Source organism: Rosa chinensis, chromosome 1, assembly GCF_002994745.2.
Source record: "Rosa chinensis cultivar Old Blush chromosome 1, RchiOBHm-V2, whole genome shotgun sequence".
Lineage (NCBI taxonomy): Eukaryota > Viridiplantae > Streptophyta > Magnoliopsida > Rosales > Rosaceae > Rosa > Rosa chinensis.
Window position 1 is genome coordinate 40,012,554 of NC_037088.1, and position 21,126 is coordinate 40,033,679.

General features: G+C 37.1%; 4 protein-coding genes across 5 annotated transcripts; 2 read left to right on the forward strand and 2 right to left on the reverse strand.

The window, feature by feature from the left end:
* Positions 1-500: 500 nt before the first annotated feature.
* Positions 501-2,644, forward strand: LOC112174004. Its single transcript, XM_024311691.2, has one exon. It carries the CDS (start codon positions 618-620, stop codon positions 2,436-2,438), a length of 1,821 nt encoding a protein of 606 aa, XP_024167459.1. The 5' UTR covers positions 501-617; the 3' UTR covers positions 2,439-2,644.
* A 542-nt stretch (positions 2,645-3,186) lies between these two features.
* On the forward strand, positions 3,187-7,556 carry LOC112174023 (peptidyl-prolyl cis-trans isomerase FKBP20-2, chloroplastic). Its single transcript, XM_024311720.2, has 7 exons — positions 3,187-3,336; positions 5,030-5,111; positions 5,216-5,430; positions 5,645-5,754; positions 6,069-6,177; positions 6,342-6,418; positions 7,145-7,556. The coding sequence occupies exons 1-7, from the start codon at positions 3,300-3,302 to the stop codon at positions 7,265-7,267; spliced, it is 753 nt and encodes a 250-aa protein (XP_024167488.1). The 5' UTR covers positions 3,187-3,299; the 3' UTR covers positions 7,268-7,556.
* A 104-nt stretch (positions 7,557-7,660) lies between these two features.
* LOC112174013 (cationic amino acid transporter 9, chloroplastic) lies at positions 7,661-11,816 on the reverse strand. Of its 2 annotated transcripts, none has more exons than XM_024311701.2 (9): positions 11,516-11,816; positions 10,775-11,187; positions 10,461-10,637; positions 10,087-10,311; positions 9,821-9,997; positions 9,363-9,590; positions 9,023-9,112; positions 8,784-8,920; positions 7,661-7,952 (listed from the first exon to the last, which is right to left on the reverse strand). In XM_024311701.2, exons 1-9 carry the CDS (start codon positions 11,766-11,768, stop codon positions 7,865-7,867), a joined length of 1,788 nt encoding a protein of 595 aa, XP_024167469.1. In that variant the 5' UTR covers positions 11,769-11,816; the 3' UTR covers positions 7,661-7,864. The 2 variants fall into 2 exon arrangements, with proteins under 2 accessions (XP_024167469.1, XP_024167479.1); XM_024311711.2 differs by lacking the exon at positions 7,661-7,952 and adding an exon at positions 8,022-8,052 and having other exon boundaries at positions 11,516-11,814.
* A 5,492-nt stretch (positions 11,817-17,308) lies between these two features.
* LOC112166720 (zinc finger BED domain-containing protein RICESLEEPER 2) lies at positions 17,309-20,154 on the reverse strand. The gene is made up of 5 exons (XM_024303613.1): positions 20,086-20,154; positions 19,404-19,614; positions 18,310-18,839; positions 17,528-18,047; positions 17,309-17,400 (listed from the first exon to the last, which is right to left on the reverse strand). Exons 1-5 carry the CDS (start codon positions 20,152-20,154, stop codon positions 17,309-17,311), a joined length of 1,422 nt encoding a protein of 473 aa, XP_024159381.1.
* Between the last annotated feature and the right edge of the window lie 972 nt (positions 20,155-21,126).

The window sequence follows — 21,126 nt, forward strand, 5'->3', positions numbered from 1 at the left end:
TGAAAAGCTGAAGAATCCAAAGTTTTTCAGGGAATTTTAGAAGCAAGATTTAGCAGAAGAATTGGGGAATGACTAAGGAGGAGTTGAAGAAGAAGAAAGAAATGAAGTGCACAGTGAAGAGTATATAAACATTTCTAAAGAGAAATTACCTAATTTGATACTTTTACACTCTATGGAGGTTTCAATTTTTTTTTTTTTACACAACCTCCTATAAAAAATCTCCTTTTTATACGAAATTGTGTAAAAAAAAAAATTAAAATCAAAATTAAAATTTTTTTATTTAGGGATTTATCCTGTTTTTCCTATTTCAGAATATTTTTAAGTTGCATAATTAAAGGACGCTGTCGTTTGGCGTCAATTGGTAAAATTGCTTTTGCCCTCCACGACGAAAAAAGCGTTGTAAAATCAAACAAAGCACAGGGGCATTCACGTCATTGGGTCCAAACGGTCATAATGATTGTGTTTCACTTTTTGAAATCTTGTCCTCTCTCTCACTCCTTTTCCACTCTCTCTATCTGTCCCCTTCTTCCTTGTCCTCAAAGTCTTCCTTTCTTCTCCATCCCCATTTCACACAGAATCCACATCTCCTCAGATAGACCCCTCTCTCCTGTTCACCAATGGAGGATTCAGCCCCTTTCAGAAAACCCCACTTCCCAAATCCAGGGATGAACAACTCATCAGCGGTTCAGTTTCAACAGAACCCCATTACACAAGGTAAGCCTTACCTGCAATTTCTGTTTAAAGGTGTCTTCTTTGTGGTTTTGGTCGTGGCTCTGCCCTTGTTTCCTTCACAAGCTCCTGAATTTATCAACGATACGATACTCAACAAGTTCTGGGAGCTCATTCATCTTCTTTTCATTGGAATTGCTGTGTCTTATGGCTTGTTTAGCAGAAGAAATGTTGAGATGGGGATTGAAAACCAGTCAAATGTTGAAAATGTAGAGTCTTATATGCCTAGGATGTTTGATGGGTATGAAAATCCATGTGGGTCTGGTGAGAAGAAAGTTCTTGAGAGTTGGAGTTCTCAGAATTTTGTGGGTAACCATAAAAGTACTGTTTATTTTGATGCCCAATGCAAACCCAGATTGCCAAATTGTGGGGATGGTCTTGAAAATTCTTGTGGTTTTAAAAATAAGAATGTTGCTCAGGCTTGGAATTCTCAGTACTTTCAGGGTGAATCTATGGTTTTTGTAGCTCAACCAGATTATGCTGTTGATGAGTTTGCGAAACCCAAATCAGTAGTTGATGATGAGCCATTAGGATTGCCTGTTCGGAGTTTGAAATCGAGGGTTAAAAACCAGGAGAAGCCTGAGTTTGTTACTGGGAGTGAGCCTGGTTTTGGTTCAAAGGCTGCATCTAATAGTTTTGACTGGAGTAGGAATAGGAGCTTTGGTGATTTGGCTCCTATAAATTTACTAGAGAAATTCAATCAAGCTATGGCATCACCTTCCCCAGTTCTTCAGCGTTCGAGTTCTCGAAAGATGGAAAGGGGAAAAAGAGTAGGTAGTGCCCCTCGTCCTTCACATTTTAGGCCACTATCAGTTGATGAAGCTCAATTTGAGTTGCTAAAAACTCGGTCCTTCCGGTCCACATTGTCTTTCTCATCCGAAACTAGCTCCAAATCTTCTTCACCTGAAAAGGAGTACTCTTCTGTTAACTCTACAACTTCTGAGGTGCCAAACTCGGAAACGGTTCATTTGGGGAAAAGAAAGAAGAGCTCCCGAGCGTCTTCTCCTTCAGGTTTACCATCAGAACCAAATCCAATGATTGAAAAAGTTCCAATGGGTGGATTGCATTCGAGGGGCTATAGTGTAGGTTCTTTCTTTGAGGAGGATTTGAGGAAAAGCTCAGAGAATCACTTGAAGAAAGAATTGAATGGGAGTCAAATTACTGGGGATCAATATGATTCAGGTAAGAAAGAGTTGGGGACAGGGTCTTTCGGATCAGAGAAGAAGCCTGCAAGCCTCAGCAAATCTACATCAAGAGGAAAATCAGTCAGAACAATCAGGGGTAGTAGACTGACCACTCATGACAAGGTTGAAAACAATCAAAAGATGTTTGATAATGGTGAAGCTGTATTTATGAGAAAAGAGAAAATGCAAAATGGAGGACTTGATAATCTGTGTGATATGCCAAAGCCACCTTTTCCCAAGTACCAGAAGGAACAGATACAAGACTTTTTTAACCATCTCAATGTGCAGTCTGAAGAAGAATCGGAAAGTGAGGCTGAAAACTTTGAAGTGAGCTCAGAAGATAGAGTGGAAGCTGCTGCTGCTGCATTTTGCAACTCTGTCAATGTTGCAGCAGGACCAGACTCTGAGGTTGATAAGAAGGCTGGTGAGTTTATAGCCAAATTTAGAGAGCAGATAAGGCGTCAGAAAGTTGCATCAATCGACAAATCAAGAGGGCTCGGCGTCAGTGGGAATCGCTCTAGGTGAAGTAATCATGCACGCCTCATGATCGATGCTGGACAATTACCCTTTCTTTCATGTTCTCCCTTAAATAATCTAATCTATTTTTTTATTTACACTTGTATACGATTAGATATAATGCCTCTATACCAGGCTGATATTTGGGAAGAATTGTGTCATGGAACTATTTTTTCCAGTTTCATCAATCATAATGTTCTGTTGCATTCAGTGGCTGCACTAGCATCCATTTTTCTTAATTGCTCTTTACAATTAGAGACAATGTTTTCCTTTAGAATGAAAATGTGGACAATGACCGAGCATCGCCGAAGTTCCTAGTCTCTACTAAGATGGTCACCCATTTTTTGATATTTAGCAATCTTTGAAAGGAGGATTTGAACTTGCGACCTCATGTTATGGCTCAATGTCACAAGCTCTGAATTCCAAACTACAACAATTACTTATTAAGTAGCCATCAGCGTACGAATTATTTTCCTCTGTTGTGTGAAATCTTTTTCTTCCAAATAAAGCAACAAGTTAATGGATTGAACTTGTAAATCAAGTCTAGATACATTTGTTATAGAACTAATCGTGAAGAAGTTCAACAAATCAAGAGTTCAAGAACATTTTTATTCAAAATGGGTTATTTTTAAGAATAACTAAGAAAAATCTTCTTTTACTAATCCTAGGAAGAAAAAAAAAAAGTAAAACCCATTGGCCCACACAGTAGGGAGTTGGATGATATTTGCCTCTTACAACAGACCGAACTTATAAGATAACGTGAGCTAATAACAGCAAACGGTTTCTTTCTGTGTGAAGCTTTGGCTGAGGCTCTCACTCTCACTCTCTCACTCATATATGCCGGAACAAGCTTAAAAGCTGAGAGACACCATGCTGATGGTTCCCTCGTCTCTCTCTTATAAACCCAGTAATGTTTCTCTTTGTCTCTCTCTCTCTCTTTCTCCATTTGTTATATGAGTGTGTATGGATGTAGTAGTTAGAATAGGATATTGTTTGTGGCTTGAAATTTGACTTGGAAGTTTCTTTGCGGTTCTGGGTATAACCCACGAGTTGAAATTTCTTAATTACTTGTTAAACATTAGTTTTGGCCGGTATTGTAGCTTGTGTAGAAGATAAGAACCTGAAATTGGTTATGATAAGTTTCCTCTACTTGTTTGCAGCATAGGTAAAGTTTATGTCTTGGTTAGTTACTAGTTTTCTGAAGTGGAATGAGAGTGATATCAAAAGGATTTCTTTGTGCAAAATGAGTTTGAGTAAATTATATCCGAAGAATTCTTCATGCCAAACACTACCATATAGTAGTTTTTGAGTGTCCAGGATAAACATGCAGAACTAAGCTGAATTGAACTCTCCAATTAGTACCCCCTTTTGGTTATCAAAAGGCAGTCTTTCTGGATGTCTGAGAAAGACCAGCATATTAGTTTTCTTGACATGGTCACGGTACAATTCACTCTCGAGATCATGGAAATTTTGTGTGCTATAAGAAGTCATATTTGACAAGCTTAAGTTGTAAGGCGGCAATTGAACAATGCATATCTAGCTAACGGTTCCCTCAGGACTAACGGTATCCTACACAATGTTGGTAGATGGGGATGGAGGTGTTTTAAACATTCCAGACACCGTTGTCCTCCTTTACCTATTGGAATGAGCCAACAGTGTATATCAAACTAGCATTCCTTCACTGCAGGCTAAAAAACTAAGACAGAACTAGGAAAAGATGATGAGTCATATTGAACCCATTAGCTACAATAATAAAATGCCATTGCTCAACAGTATAAATGGTTAGTGAATGAGAAACAATTATAACTAGAGCCTGACAGAAATCCACCTTCCTAGGACCGCTTATGGCCAGGCTATGGCCTAGTTCATACTCCAGCTTCTCTATACAGTAATGAGAGACTTAGCTTAAAATTTTCATGCTTCTCTGTGTATAGGTTGATCCTTCAGGTTTGGTTGTTCAAAGCATGTTTAAAGGAGGGCTTCAGTAAGAAATTATTACATGCCTATATTTCTTACCTACGAGACTTGGTGATTTCTTTTACTTGGTCTGATGACCCTAGCATATATAGTGTGTTGTATTACCAGATTATCCATCAGTTGATTAGACAAACTCATGTTTGAATATGCTATTTTGATACCACCGAATAAAATTTTCCTCACACGCATACAAATACAACACAAGTGACACCTTCAGATGTGTTTGATTGCTGCATCACGATATCAACGTACTAGTGGTGTTCTAGGTCATTGCATATCCACAACAACTTGCAGAAGATGCATGCTTTCGTGTGTGTGTGTGCGTATTCTCTATTTTTCTTTGAGTAAATGTCTTTCATCTTAGTTCTGCAAATACTTCCTCTGCTGTTCTCAATAAGTGATTACTGAAGTACCTGCTGTTATTCGAGTTGTTTGTCAGATAAATGAATGATAATATGAAACTTACTGGGATCTTAACTTCTTACTACATCTGTGTTTAACATAATTCTTTCACATTACAAAGTGTTCTTTGCTCATCAGTAGCTAAGCCATAATCATAATTATATACGTACCCATCTTGTCAATATCTTTTCAACACTGACTGACAAATCGAACTCTTCCAGCACCCCCCACACCGAGCATTCATTTCAGTCACAGCAAACAAATAATCCAATGCTGTTCAAATCAGAACTCAAGACATCACAGGTTAGAATTTGATTGATTGGTTAGATTAATTATCTTTTACCTGACTGAGTAGAAAAATAAGAAAATTTCTGTCAGTTTTGCCAATGTTTGATTTGCATGTCCAGGGCAGACAGTGGTGTCATTTTACATTGTGAAGAGAATTTGAATCGGAGGCTTATTGTGTTCCTTTCAGTCACAACAAGCTTGTTTCCAGATTTATCTTCTTCAGCAAAAACAAAGAGTAAAAGTCCATTTGATGAAAGACGCTTGCTGGAGCAAAACAAGCGTATACAGAAAGAAAATAATGCACCTGAAGAGTTTCCCAGTTTCATTAGAGAAGGTTTGTATCATTTGTTGCATGGGAAAACAAAGTCTTGATATTTTGTATGCTCTAAATGTTCTGCTCACTTATGTTTCCCTCATCCTGGTCATCTTGATTTATTATAAAATTTCAAGCCCTGAATTATGACCTGCCAACAATGTGAAACTCTTCGTAGTCGTTTTCCTAAACACTCTTGAAGGATCGTTTTACATGTATAAATATGTGCAATCAGGTTTTCAGGTAAAGGTAGTAACGCCAGGAAACTACACAACACGTGAGTCAGGACTTATATATCGAGATTTTGCAGTTGGTGAGGGTGATTGCCCACAGGCTGGTCAGCAGGTTTTTCTTTCATTTTTCTTTAAACATATTGTTTTCTTTTCGGGAACTATGTAGTAACTTGAGATACTTTGAAGTAACATCCCAGCTTTAGGGAGAAGAATTATTTTATCCCATGTCATCTGTGACACACCTTTTGAGTTATCAGACAAGAGATATAGTTCCTCAGCAGTTAACTTGGGGTTTTCAAATGACATTAAGATTAGAAGTACTTCATGTAATGCCAAATGCTGGATTTAGTGAATAATCATAATGATATAAGGTCTTACTAAACTCTTTTTGCAACCATGACCTACTGTGATTCGACATCTTTGTAGGTGATGTTCCACTATGTTGGCTACAATGAGTCAGGCCGTCGCATAGACAGCAGCTACAATCAAGGTTCTCCTGCCAGAATACGCATGGGAACAAATGCATTGGTCCCAGGTTACAAGTGAAACCAATTCTAGACTTCTTAAAATCTTGTCTGCATTCCCTGTATATATGATACCATACATCTCCTTTGCCTGGCCCTTCCGGAAAGGAATGAGGGAAGGGGGAGGAGGAATGATAACTCGTAGTTGAAGTTGCTAAACTAGAACGTGCTACAGGATTTGAAGAAGGAATTCGTGACATGAAACCTGGGGGAAAAAGAAGAATAATCATTCCACCAGAACTTGGACCACCGGTCAGATTCTCAAATCTCTAATTACCTTACCATTACTATAAGTTGGCACTATTCTGTAGTGTATATTTTTGTTCTGTTATCTTTCTATATCGGTTATAGTTGATCCGTCTCATTGCTGAATAAGAAAGATACTAAACATGTTGGACCATTCAAACAAAACTATATATGGTGAAAGTAAAGACCCTAATAGCTTAACATCCTAATCAGTAACTTTTCTTCAACCAATTTCGTACTTCCTATAGAATTTGGCAAGAAGTAGCCTCATACCAGTACTTTGTGTATTTCTGTAGTTGAATCATTGAGAGAACTGTAGATAAATCTGCCATGAAAGTTGGGAATAAGGAAGTAGGGATACAAGCCACCCATAAATAACTGTAGAAAAGAACCACAGGAATCTACATTATCGAACATACTGCATCGATGCTAAAGAAACTCATACATGGGTCTGGAACATGCATGGATGAGACGATCAATCAAGACATGTGACTAGAAATTAATTACATGACTGATTACATGCCTTCCTGGATAAACAAATCTAGCGTTTAGTGCTTCGAGCCTTGGCCTTTATTAGTATGCTGCATGAAGAATTACTTGTAACTATATCACCGTTAAAGTATACATGAACTACTAAGAGAGCATTATGTGAATTTGGATTGGACTTGCAATCTTGCATGTATGTATGGTATTGTATTAGTCTTGATTGATAAAAGACGATCTGTTCTGCAGGTAGGACCTTCCACCTTTTTCAGCTCAAAACAGTTTGAAGTTTTTGATGTGGAACTGCTGAGCATTCAAAACTGTGTGAGGAGGACTATAGCTGCTTTTTACTCTGACTTTGTCTGCGAATAAAGGGATGAGGCTAGACTTTGCCCATTTGGGTATTTTGAAACATTTCCTCTTCTCGAAATGTGTTAAAAGTTGGAAAAGTTCTCTAATTTAATCCCAAGGCTGACAGTTCGGTTCTTATAGTGATTGGATATTAGCCGGAGAATCTGATCACCATGTAGTCGGAAAAGGTACATTTTGCATCCCAAATCTATTAAGCATAGTAATTGTATTTATCAATTCTCTGCAAAGACTGTACTACCTAAATGATTTACCAAGGATGTAAATTTATCGAATGAGTTCCACTATTTCATTTTGCCCATTTTCCCTGTCTATAATCACCATGTAGAGTTACAGACTTTGTAAAGGAATTGCAATTGCATGAGACATTGCTGGCACCTTCAGAAAGAAAGTAAATTGGGAACCTTTACCGATGAAAATTTTCCTTGATAGTATATTCTCTGTGACCCTATACAAGTATATACTGGAGAATCCTGAAACTTTCCCCGAGATGGAACTATACTGAAGTAGCATGAAGCTTCTATCTAAGGTTAAAAACAAACTTCTAAGTTCTAAATCAAACTACATAAAATGGCACCAACTATATGACATCTGAGAATACTACACAACAGAAGTAGATTTGGGACTTTCAGTCGAGGGAATTTCAGTTGTTGAGAGCATTTCCACTGTTGCTGCTGCAGCGTCCGACCTGGAAGAGAAAGCATATCACAGACCAACCACTGTTAACATAGAAAAGTGGATCGGGAATCGGGTCTACACGAGAAGGTAGAGATCAATTATCTTTTTCCCTATACACCACCACAAACAAAATGGTTAGAATTCAGGAAGTTTGGTATCTTAGTTAGCATGTCTAAGTGGCTCCTATTTGTATTTGAGAGCAAGCTTGGCTTACCGGTTACCTTGCAGCATTCAGGGTGAAGCTTCAGGACTACTCAATCACAACACCTAGGTTACATCTAACTTATCATCTACCAATAATGGCTTTGTAACTCATAAACACAGAAGTCCTTCAATCCCAGCAGGGATGAGAATTTTACTATTTATTTTGGAGCAGATTTTGGGAAGAAAACACCAAGAATGCAAGGTGGATGCTATCACTTGCACTTTATCCAAGGAATAACCCAGCCACAGCAATCAAAATTGTTTTCCAAAAAAATCAATGCACACAAAAGTCAGCTGATACAATTTACAGCACCACTGGAAGTAAGAATCAATTCACAAATGCACAGCAAGTTGCATAAAGCTCAACTATTTGCATTAAATATGTGTTACAGCCTCAAGCAAGATAATCATCGTGGTTGCTCAAGGATACAATCAATAACATGTATCTGTTTTTTTGGGAGCTCTAAATGAATACTGTAACTTTTTCTTTTCCAACAAAGAAGTTTGGAAAATGAATGGGTTATGAATATATGATACATTTACTACAACCTAATGTGGAGCAGGTACATACAACTAACACTGCAACAGGTAACAAGTCCACCTAAATGCGGGGGGAGTTACAAAAGAAATAATTTACCGCAAGTCTTCTGGTGCCCTATGATAGATTATAGTCTCCTCTGCAGTTGGATCAGCATGGTATTGTCCATAAAATGCATAAATACCAACTGTAATGATGCTAAGGATGACAAATCTCACCCATGCTTCATGGTGTAACTGCAAAAAGAAAATAATAGATTACAAATCTGCTTTGTTATCTGAATTCTTTGATTTCATTCGTTTCATTAGCAGTCTGCCTAAACTGAATTACAAGAATACCTGAGCGAATAGAAACATGTTGAAGAAGATGCATATAGTTGGCACAATTGGAACCCCAGGACATGAAAACCCTGGCATATCTGCATAAGTCTGTAGCAAAAAATGATAAAAAATAGTTAAAGGGAGAGAAAAAGAAATGTGTATACAACCAATGCTTGATTTTAGAAATATATGGCGCAATGCTGAACATATAAATTTTCACCCTCAGTATAAAAATATGTGCCTACCAGATTCAGAATTATCCCTCCTCTTTTTCATTTTTTTTTCTCTCTTAACAAGTAGTCAAGTACTATAAAGCCTCCAACCAATAAGATTTAGAATATATATTTTGATTACTCACTTGGCGGAAACAAAGAGAACAGGAAGCAAGTATTGCCACAATCACAGCTATGACCATAAAAATAAATGAAGTGTTGAATCTGTAGAAGACTCCAGCACCAAAACCACTGCATGCAACTATGAATAAGCAGATGACACCTTCCCGCCAGGACGTAGATGACACCTGACTTGAAGCCTTATCCTTCAAACGAAGAGCAACCACAGATGCAGCAACAACAGAGTAGCCTGTCTGCAAGAAGCCATAGTATAAAGTGAGGTGGAGATACCCAAACTTATCAACAACAAAGATACAATGGGATTCCCAAAGCATCACGGCGTGCATTGTGCGACTAACAGTTCCATGTTTGATGGAGTCGAACTTCGACACTGGTGATTTAATCAGCCAGCTTCAACCCACATCATAAAGCATATAAATTCTAACAAGCTATTTGACATAACCAACCTTGAAGTGTGACTTACCAATGCACCAACTGAAAGGATGTGCGAGAGAATATGCACATTAAACAACCCTGCCAGAATGCCAGCAACAATACCAACCCACACCTGAGAATGAATGGGTGTTCGACGTCTTGCATGTACTCTAGCAAACACTGAAGGTAGCAAACCATCTCTTCCAAGCCCAAGATATAATCGAGACTGGTCATGAGGAATATATCATCAATTAAATTGGCACAAGCTACATGACGAGGGTATGTCAACCAAGTCACAGGGATAAAATGGTTCACCTGAACATACAGACCGACTAGAAGGGTGGTCGTAAGTCCAGCAACAGCACCCACACTGATTAAGATGGCAACAAATTTCAACCCCTTGGATGTAAAAGCATCAGCCAAAGGAGCATCTTCCCCAAGGAATTTATATGGTACCATTCCAGTGATCACCAAACAGACACCGATATACAATATAACACATATCAGAAGGCTGCCTATGATGCCTATTGGCAAGTCCCGCTGAAATAGCCAATAGAAAGAGAATAATGAGAAAACCTTAGAGAAAAATGATGATGTGGAAAATTCTTTTTCTATGAATCTAAACAGTGATCAGGTTAACAAAAATAGCTGGTTCCAAAAGAAACTATATCACTCCCAATGTGGCATACCTGTGGTCTCTTTGATTCTTCAGCTGAATTAGCAACTGCATCAAATCCAACATATGCAAAGAATACAACTGTTGCTCCGGTCAATACTGTTTTAAAACCATTTGGGGCAAAGGGAGTCCAATTTGAGACATCAACCTCAAAAGCACCAGCGAAGATGACGATAAGAACGATGATTATCTACAAGAAAACTGGCACAAAGTAAATACATCTAATTCAATCGCATACATATTAAGTACCACAATGCTTGACCTAAAAGAAAAGAAGAGTAGCAAGGATAGAAAACCGCCAAAAAAAAAAAAGGATGGAAAGGTCACCTTTGTAGCAGTCATGAATGAGTTTACAGCAGAGGATTCTCCAACACCCCGACAAAGAACTATAGTTAGAAGTGCAAGGAGAATTGGAGCTAAGAGATTGAGTGATATAGCTCCCCCAAGGTACTGTTGGCCACCATGTCCAATCCAGTCCGGTATGTTTTCCTTAAAGATTGGGAAAAGTTCAAGAATTGTCACTACATAGCTCGCTAAGCTTCGAGCTATGCTGGCAGCCCCGATATGATAGTCAAGCATAAGTTGTCCGAAAACAAGGAAAGCAGTCAGCTCATTGAACGCCGTGTACGTGTAGAGGTATGCTCCACCAACAACGGCAGGAAAACGAGAAGCTAGCTCTGCATAACACAGTGCATTTAACACACAAGACGCTCCGGCAAGAATGAAACTAACAGTGACTCCTGCATCATTATCACAAACTTCACATAATCTACAGACAGAAAGTCCCTCTTAATTACTTGAAACTCTAAGATAGTCCACATTAAATATGAAATTAACATCTATAAATTTCGAAAAAGGAGCCAACTCAGTCTATATCTCAAAAGGATTTCAAAAACTTAAAACCAAAGCCAAGCTCTGAACTTTAATTCATTTGCAGCTTAAAAGATTACGATTTCTCTTAATACTTCCATAATTTGGATTTGAATCATTACTGGAAATTAATCAACAAACATTCCGGCCGAGCAGAAGTGAAATTACGCAGAAATTGAAAAGTCCTGAGTGACGTACCGGGACCGGCGTCGCGGGCGACGGTGCCAGTGACGACGAAGATCCCGGCGCCGATGGAGGCGCCGACGCCGAGGAGTATGAGGTCAAACATGCCGAGGGTGCGGACGAGGCCATCGCCGGAGCTGGTACGGATGCCGGAGTCGGATAAGGGCTTGGTTCTGGTGGCGGAGGACCAGAAATGCGACCAGATTGAAGACGACGGCGCCGCCTGGTCGTCGTCGTCGGCGGAAGTCCGTCTGTGACCTCCTCCCATTGTTTTGGGCTTTTTATTACTGTTGTTTTGCAGAGATTCGCCTGGTATTTATGTCAAGAGTGGGGCCCGCGTTTTTTTTGGTGAGAAAGGTCATTGATTACGTCGTCGGAGCTTAATGAATATTACGGGGCCCCGATTCACACATTGACGCACGTTTTCTCGATTTAAGTAATCGATATTATTCATACATCACAGACCTCATATTTTTCATTGCTTCAAAGGCCTTTAGTTGTGGGAGATGATATCTTGTGGTGAGGCCAAAAAAGCACCCGGGAGAAACCTAGTAAGAGCAGAGGTAGAGAACAGTTCCATTATATTCGTAAGAATATTGCGCCATGAGAGGTTTCTGAGCACCGGAGACTAAATTTCTTGGCGAGATAGCTAGCTTGAACAGAAGTGACTGGTTGTCGAGTAGGGATAATGAAATCCTCCACAATTTCTTACATGGCTATTGTTAATTATTTTAAACTAAATCCCGAGTATCTGCAGAATGCATTCTTTATGAAGGTAATGCAGGGTATGTTAGACAAGTGTCTCCAGTTGGAATCACCATGTCAACTGGTATAATGTATCCTTCGTGTGAAGTTTCAATGAGACAAAGGTAGGTGGACACTCTCTCATAAACTTCAACCAAATCAGACGTTGGTGATCGAGGGAAAATTCCGATTAGGAATCTAACCCAATAATCAATGCAGAATGGAGCGGGAGCTGAATTCGAGAAGCTTCTATTCGTCGTTGATCTAATGTTGACGAAGTGGAGAGCTCTTTTCGCTTCGTAACTTGTTTCCGCTTCGTAACCCCCCCCCCCCTCCCCCCCCCCGCGTTCCGTAACCTCTTTCAGCTGCGTAGCTTTGATGACAAAGCGGAGGCTCCTCTTCATTGTCGGGGTGGGGGGGGGGGACCTGCAAAAGACCCTCTAATGTCTAAGTCAATTTTTCTTTTATTTGAGTGGAGAAGTCTCAACTAGATTTGGATGTCATACCTGGTCGTCTTGCCCCTTATTTAGGTGCATCACGGCTTGGGCTGCAAGTAACCTTGCATGGTAAATCGCCGATAACTTGGAGTCACGATTAATATCATAGTTATTCCTGTAATTATCACCACTTATGACTACAATCATTGTTCTATTCAATGTTGCAATGATTACGGCACTTACTGTTATAATGATTGCAGCACTTACTGCTACATTCATTTTCACATTTATATTTGTCTTAATTTTAGGGCAAAAATATTTGACCACTCCCACATCAGAGTAGATGATTATCAGCCCTCTTATCAAAGAGATGTGGAAACTAAGATTAGAAAGTCTTAGAACCATTGCGATGTCAGTACTGCTAGAATGCCCACTAAATAAGTGTGTTCTTCCCCATAAGAATGGTTCTAGAATCTCTCATGTCCATCTGATGGTCTGGAGAATTTAGGTGTTCAAATTCTGAGCATTGACACCATAACCTTGTAGAATTGGGTGAGGAGAGTTGCCAATTTGTTTGAAAATCAAGTTTGCTGAGGGTTTTTTTGGGTTTGAGAGCCGACAAAAACATGTGGAAATGAGAAAACAAAATAAATTATATGAAGTATACTTGCACTTCTACTAAAGTCTTCCTTCTCAACATCGGAAAATTCTACAATGTGTCAACGTATGACATGCATACAATTGCTTTAAAGTGGTAAAATGAGTCATCAAAATAGTAATATTAGTCTACAAAGTGGTAACATGAGTCCTTAAGTAGTAAAATGAGTTCTCAAAGTGGTAAAAATAGTTAATGTATGAGAAATATTAACATACCATAGCCTGACCCTTAACATCATCATTCGTCATTAAACTTCAACATATTCTCTCTCAACATCAATCTTCAGATGTAGTGTTTATGATTCTTGAATTTGACATCCATCTTCCATCTTTTCCTTTAATTACAACAAAGCAACCTATATTCCATAACCATTTTATGTGTTTTTCTACCTCGTACATAATTTCCTCATAAATCAAATAAAATATACTCAAGGGAGAACTTAATCTTAAGTATATAACAAACATTAAGCATATCATATTGAACATATATATCAAATGTGAACCATCTATTATAGACATACAGACAAATATGCTGTTATATAGTCTGAAAACTCATTCTTTTCATTTCAACTCTTATATTAAATTTAAGGGTGAGTGAAGATCGACGGTTACAATTAACAACTTAATCATTTTTCTTCTTTTTCCAAAATTAACTTCTTCTCTTCTTTTCAGAAATTTTGAAATTAAGTTAGTTATCATCCATCATCTTCATCACAAAAACTTAACTCATCTTTTTTGTCAATTATCCCACACATCACACTGTTAATTCATTGAAGAATGGAATTAATAATCGACGGTTAAAAGATTGTGTAAAAAACTATGTAAAAATAGTGGCCATTGAACTTGACCATATGTGTGTGTGTGTGTGTGTGTGTAATCACAAAATCATAGTTGCCGCTCTCTTTAGAGCTTTTTTGGATTTATCATAAAAATTTTATAAAAAAAAATGGAATTTTGAGGTTAACTTTTATAGAGAATGTTTCAAGAGCTATTCCTTAATTAGCTCTTAAAGGATTACCAAATCTCCAAACTTATCCGTCAAAAATGTCAACAGAATGCCAACTATGCATGATGTTGTCTTAATATAAGTAGTAAGACAAATGATGGTTTGAAACCTAAGCAGCCCACTTACACTTTCCAAAGCCAGTCTCTCAATTTTAACTAAGCGATGTTGACACTGGCTCTCCTAATGCTAAAAACCATCATAATAGCGATTCAAGGACGATAAGTAATAGCGAATTGTTGTATTATAGAACAATTAAAATAAACTATATTAAATGTTACAAATTATTTAGTGTTTTCAATTACTTTAAAATGTTTAACAAGATGAACTTGTACTTTGGACATTCCTTTTAAAATTGATAAGTACTATGTTTCAGCTTATGTGTGTGTATTAATAGATAATTACATATATATATAAAGCATATATCTAAGTAATAGTATTTTATAAGCATTTTTAGTTTTATATATATCATGATTCTTATACACAATAGATTTTAGTATATATATATTTTTTATTGAGATGAGCAATACGCAGTTGTTTGGTGAATCCCTTCATTCGCTAGCTAGAAAATTTAGGGATGCTTCTCGATCATTTCCCCCATTTCAGTTCCTACCATTATGTGTTGAGATAAAATATGTACTGTACCCTTAAACTAAATATATTTTGGTAGAAGATCTGCAATGCAAAAAAGAAAAGTCCAATAAATAAATAAATATATATATATATATAGAGGAAGGGAGAAAACTCCAATAATGTCAATGATGAGAGGTCCAATGTGGCTTGCATTAAGAAAGATGAATGCCCTCCTTGAATTCAAGCAAAAGTTTTCAAGATCCTTTGTTTGAGCTTTATTCTTGGGTTGGCAAAGATTGTTGTAACTTGGATGGCATACAGGGGCGAAATTACATGAAGGCCCGGGAGGGTTCGGACCCACCAACCCCCCCCCCCCCCCCCCCCCCCAATTTTGATCTTTAATTATCTTCTTTTGTGCAATCTGATCATAATATCAAAATTGTTTCCTTCCTTTTTTGTTAGTATTCCCTAATAAGGTTCAAAGCATTTATCTTCTCTTTTATGGTGGTCAATTTCATATGCAATAATTTTTTTTAATCAAATCAACTAATTGCATTAAACAAATATCAATAGCATAAGTGGTACAATTATTAGTTTCTTTCTTTTAAGGAAAAAAATTGTTTGTTTGTTTGGACTCCCCCCCCCCCCCCCCCTCAAACCTTAAAATTCTGGTTCCGCCCCTGATAGCATAGTCTGCAACAACTAAGCAAGTAACATCAATGAGCTTCATCTTTGGGATGCACGAATCTCTAGTACACTTTTTATGTCAATAGGGAGTCTTTCACATTTGGAGACATTGATCCTTTTTGCAAATTTGTTCTCTGCTCTGTAAGCTTTTATTTGGACTTGCATATAACACAGAATTCATCAATCACATGCATTTAAAGTTTACTTAAGAACAAGAATTAAAGTTTGTACATTGACTACTATCCAGATGATATTATAATTAGGAAAGTGAATAAATATTGTAATATGTGGAAATCTAATTAAGATGTCAAGTAATATTCACATAAGCATAATATTTGGTAATGTATGCAAATTAGAGACTAACCATATGCAATGAGGATTCCTCAATGGGTAAGAATCCTTAGGCTATAAATAACATGGTCCTTGCCTTTGCAATACACACAAGCAATATACTATCCCCACTATATAGAGTATTGGAGAAAGGCAGAAGATAAAATTATCAGCATCGACACAATGACATTTTCTTCATCAAATAAGTATTCCGGAATCATTGATCTCTTTTTGATATATCTATGTTTGTGTTCTTATGGTGATATGCTATGTCTAAATGATTATTTTACATGGTCCACTTCCAACATCGATTCAAAATCTTACAAATTTGCAGTACTCGGATCTTTCTGTAAGCTCAATCTTCTGTCCATTTCCAACATTCGATTCGAAATTTTTCAAATTTGCAAAACTTGGACCTTTCTTCAAAGAGGAATTTTAATATACACCTAATTTATGTAAGATGTAATGAATAAAACCCAACAAACTTTTTTTTTTTCAATGTACACCCAAAATGTGCCAACTAGGATAAGTACTATGTCGTAACTTTTCTAAAATTTACACAAGTTGCCACAACTCAAATATAATATCAACATAATAAATGAGCATAATTGACATATACTTTAAATATCTTGAATAGAAAGGTCCGCAATGCAAAATAGAGGAGTCCAATATATATATATATATATATATATATATATATATATTTGATTGGAGAAAACTCCAATATTATTGATGATGAGAGGCCCAATGTGGCTTGCATTGAGGAAGAGAGGAAGGGCCTCCTTAAATTCAATCAAGGACTTCAAGATCCTTCATTTGAGCTTCATTCTTAGGTTGGCAAAGACTGTTGTTAGGGGTGGGTTCGGTTCCGAGCCTAAACCGAAAACCGAACCGAAATTAGAATCGGTGCGGTTTTTTCATTTTGAGAAGTTGGCACCGAAAACCGAACCGAACTGAACGGTTCGGGTCGGTTCGGCTCAGTTTCGGTTTTTTTTTTTTTTTGAAAAACATATTTTTACCAAATATACTTTTTTGATATTGTAACTCGAGAAGTTTTTGTTTCTTCAAACCTATAATAATAATCTATAACAAGAAGTTTACAAGTTTACTAATGCATGCTATGTACTTCACTAAACAATAATCTATTATTCGATACTCCATAGTCCAATATAATTCAATTGATATAGTCCATCAAATTTAGCATCAACATATGAAATGGTCAAAAAATATAGAGTCCAAAGTTTATAAAAGTCCATCATTACATCAACACTAACCTCACAAATTAAAAATGTATAAGTTCACTAAAAGATTAAACATCACAAAAATAATGAACCAACATCAAGTCATCAACATATGAATGAGGGCAATGGCATGATCTCAAGCTCGGAAATATAAAGTCTTCAACTTTAGAGTTAACATTCCGCTCCGACTACTCCCCACTGCAGCTCCACATGGCATCTTAAGCATCTCTACATTAATATAAGAGAATAATAAAAAGAACAACATTAGAAAAGAAATACATACAATCATATATAACAAAAATATTACAACTTCATTAACCTAAAAAACTTTGACTAAGAAAATAGAAATAATTACCTCTTTCCGCTTCTTCACACAACTCCATCTCCTCAATAGTAGGCGTATGATGTAGATACACATTTTCACTCCTAAGCCAATTTTGTGTACATATCAAGGCCTCCACCATTCTAGGACTTAGGGAGCTACGGTATGGATCAATAATCCTCCCACTCGTGCTAAAGGAAGATTCCGAAGCTATGGTTGACACTGGAATAGCTAGAACATCCCTTGCAATGCGGGCCAATATAGGATATTTACAAACTCCATTCACCCTCCACCAATTCAACAAGTCAAAGCCTTCACCATCTCCTTCAATAGGATCTCTAAGATATCTATCCACATCGTTGTTTACGATCCTGGCTTTCATTGCTCTTCTCTTTTGCTCCTTCTCTTTCAATCTCTTTTCTAACTCCGTTAGACCCTTACTTGAACTAGATATCCCCTTACTTGATACTTGAGAACCCACAACCTCACCAACACCACTTTCGCTTCCCTCTTCCTCATACACCTTGTAAAGGTCATACACTTTTTGTGTTAGCTTCCACATTTTCATTCATATCCCCATCATCAAGAATCTCAAAATAGTCAACAACTTTCTCAAGTTTATGACGTGGATCAAGAACAATAGCAATGAATAGATAGTGATTCAACATATCAAAGCTACCCCAATACTTAAACTTGTCTTGCATAGGTGATGCAATCTCAGACAAACATGAGTTCTTTTGTTCTTGCAAGAGACCATAAATAGAGAGTATATCACCAAAAGTACTATGAACGGTAGGAGAATTAGAACAACATACCTTCAAAGTGATTTCATAAAATGGTCTCAAGAAATCCATAAATTGCTCCCCATATTGCCAATCAACACTTGCCGGTGGCCCTTCTTTTGGCTTTTCACCCTTCGCACCTTCAAGCCATGCACAAAAATTACCTTCTTCCACCATTCTATCAAAAGCTTTTTGGAATTTCAAAGCCCTTTCCAACATCAAGAATGTGGAATTCCACCTAGTAGGGATATCTAAAATCACAAGCCCTTTGCACTCTAGTTTTACCCTTTCAACACATTCCTTAAAAAAATCAAGCCTTTGTGGGGAGGATCTAACATACCTCACCGCATTCCGAATGACATTAATAAATATCTTCATCACACTCAACCCATCATTGACAATCAAGTTCAGAATATGGGCTACACACCTCATTTGCAAATTCTTCCCTTTATGCAAAACTGCATTAGGGACACCCCAATCACCTATCCTCCTACTCAACTCCTTCAATGCAATATCATTTGACGAAGCATTATCAACGGTGACCGTAAGAATCTTCTCTATACCTCATTCCAACAAACAATCCTCCAATAGCTTGGCTATAGCCTCTCCCTTATGACTATGAATCACACAAAAAATTAAAATTCTCTTATGCAACACTCAATTATCATCAATAAAATGTGCAGTGAGGACCATATAATTAATGTTTTGAATAGAAATCCAAGTATCGGTTGTAAGAGACAACCTATATCTACTCAATTGATCCATCAATTTTTCCTTTTTCCCTAAATAAAGCTTAAGGACATCCTTTGCTATTGTCTTACGGGAAGAAATTCTCCAATAAGGAAGAGCTCTACTCATAAAACGCCTAAACCCCTCTCCCTCAACATGAGAAAATTGTAGCTCATCTAATATAATGTATTCTACACATAACATAGATAGCTCTTCTTGAGTGCATTCTACAGTACACAACTCAGTAGTTGGATTTTTAAAAGAGAAAATCTTTTGCCTTTTAGCTTTCATCATCTCAATATTAGGGGGATACTTTAGACACTTGTCCATATGATTATTAAGGGAAGTTGTACCATTCTTCCTAGGATCGGCATAGTAAATTTTTCCACAATAATTACATTGACCCTTAATTCTACCATCCACCATATCCCTCTCAAAATGATTCCAAATATCTGACCTTTCTTTCCGTTTCAACGCCTCAAGGATGCTTTCCACACTTCCATCATCTTCAAGCTCGGTTGCTTGAGTTCCTTGAACTTCCGGAGTTGCAGTAGAAGTTCCTTCATGGGGAGTTATTGGTGTTGTAGATTCACCAACACTAGTATTGATCTGCAAAACAGAACAGAAACTGCAATAAGAAACAAAAAAACAGAAACTACAATAACAAATTCCTTAAAATACCCCAAAACTGGAATAATCAACAAAAAACAGAAACTGCAGTTTTTAAGTGCAAAACAGAAACTGCAAACATAAACAAAAAAACTGAAACTGCAATAAGAAACAGAAACCAAAAGCATAATGCAGAAACTGCTTGCATATTGCAGAAACTATTTACACAACGCAGAAACAATTCACACAATGCAGAAACAATTCACATAACGCAGAAACAATTCACATAATGCAGAAACTATTTACACAACGCAGAAACAATTCACACAATGCAGAAACAATTCACATAATGCAGAAACTGCTTGCATACTGCAGAAACAGATTATACCGGCAACAAGACAACAAATCAGAACAGCACATATATACTAGATTAGTAGATTACCAACAGCCCTTTAGGATAGAAGCACATACCTGAGATGATGAAGTCGATTTCGGATGAGTACCAGAACTGGTAGCAGCTGATTTAGATTGCCTCTTCATTTTCTAGCTATGCAAATTACTCCTATTCAAATAAGTAAACAGAAAGGTGATTATAGAGGAAGAAAAGCAAAACAAACCAGTCCAAAACATTCAAAATATCATTCCAAAACAACAAACATATTCAAAATATCATTCTGGGCAGCAACCAGCAAGTTCGTTCATAACAGTTATCAAATTCCACAATAGTAAACATTCAAAACAGACTCGATAGTAATCATCCTAGGATTTGTATCAAAATCACACAATGTTTTAAGTTAATAAATTTGGCTAAACTTTGCAATTCTTTCTGTAAATGATAATGGAATTGACAAAAACAGTAATCAGTGGTCAACCTACCTGTAACCCACTGTTATACTTAACTTGAATTGATTCTACTGCTAACTAATTATAGAAGTCCATGATTTGCTTTAACTTGCTTCAGTTGCTTGGCAAATAAAAAGAAAAACATCAAAACTACAAATCAATCAGTTCACTAATTTCTGCACATTTTGATTCCAACCAAACTTTTAGGGAAAGAAAGAATAAAACTTTTTGTTTCCCATCCCTACCTCTAAACCATGAGGCCGTGTTAGAGGTACCTATCTAATGTGCAGTCACCCATGTGTTCTTAACCAAAACGGTGCATTTAATCAGTAGCTAAGGTCATGGCCTTTTTTTATTATTATTTGAAAGAAAATAAGAAACGTTATATTCAAATGTGAAAAGATCAAAACAAATTTCATTAAAAAACAGAAAAACAAAAAATCTTTGAAGGACTACCTGAATCTGTGAGGATTCAAATGGAATCACCTTTAAATTTGTGCTCGCTATTTGAAATAGCCAACCCTATCTAGGATGAATGGCTGTTTGATATTCGACAGCAGGCAAACATTAAAACTATATCAACTAAATGGTTTTTGGTGAAGTAAAATGGAAAAATAGAAAACATTCAACATATGTTGATGTCCTGCTTCTAGCAAGGTAGTTTGGAAA

Bases quoted from the DNA above. Each gene is read 5' to 3' on its own strand.
- LOC112174023 (XM_024311720.2), top strand. From the start codon at position 3,300: ATGCTGATGGTTCCCTCGTCTCTCTCTTATAAACCCA. The intron at 5,755-6,068 runs GTTTTTCTTTCA...ACATCTTTGTAG, and splicing joins GCCCACAGGCTGGTCAGCAG to GTGATGTTCCACTATGTTGG. The intron at 6,419-7,144 runs GTCAGATTCTCA...TCTGTTCTGCAG, and splicing joins CACCAGAACTTGGACCACCG to GTAGGACCTTCCACCTTTTT.
- LOC112174013 (XM_024311701.2), bottom strand. From the start codon at position 11,768: ATGGGAGGAGGTCACAGACGGACTTCCGCCGACGACGACGACCAGGCG. The intron at 10,638-10,774 runs GTGACCTTTCCA...GTTTTCTTGTAG, and splicing joins CATTCATGACTGCTACAAAG to ATAATCATCGTTCTTATCGT. The intron at 7,953-8,783 runs GTAAATTATTTC...TTTCTCTTCCAG, and splicing joins AGGGCACCAGAAGACTTGCG to GTCGGACGCTGCAGCAGCAA.
- LOC112166720 (XM_024303613.1), bottom strand. From the start codon at position 20,154: ATGAAGAGGCAATCTAAATCAGCTGCTACCAGTTCTGGTACTCATCCG. The intron at 18,048-18,309 runs GTATGTTGTTCT...AAAATGTGGAAG, and splicing joins TTTATGAAATCACTTTGAAG to CTAACACAAAAAGTGTATGA. The intron at 17,401-17,527 runs GTAATTATTTCT...ATATTAATGTAG, and splicing joins GTGTGAAGAAGCGGAAAGAG to AGATGCTTAAGATGCCATGT.
- LOC112174004 (XM_024311691.2), top strand. From the start codon at position 618: ATGGAGGATTCAGCCCCTTTCAGAAAACCCCACTTCCCAAATCCAGGG.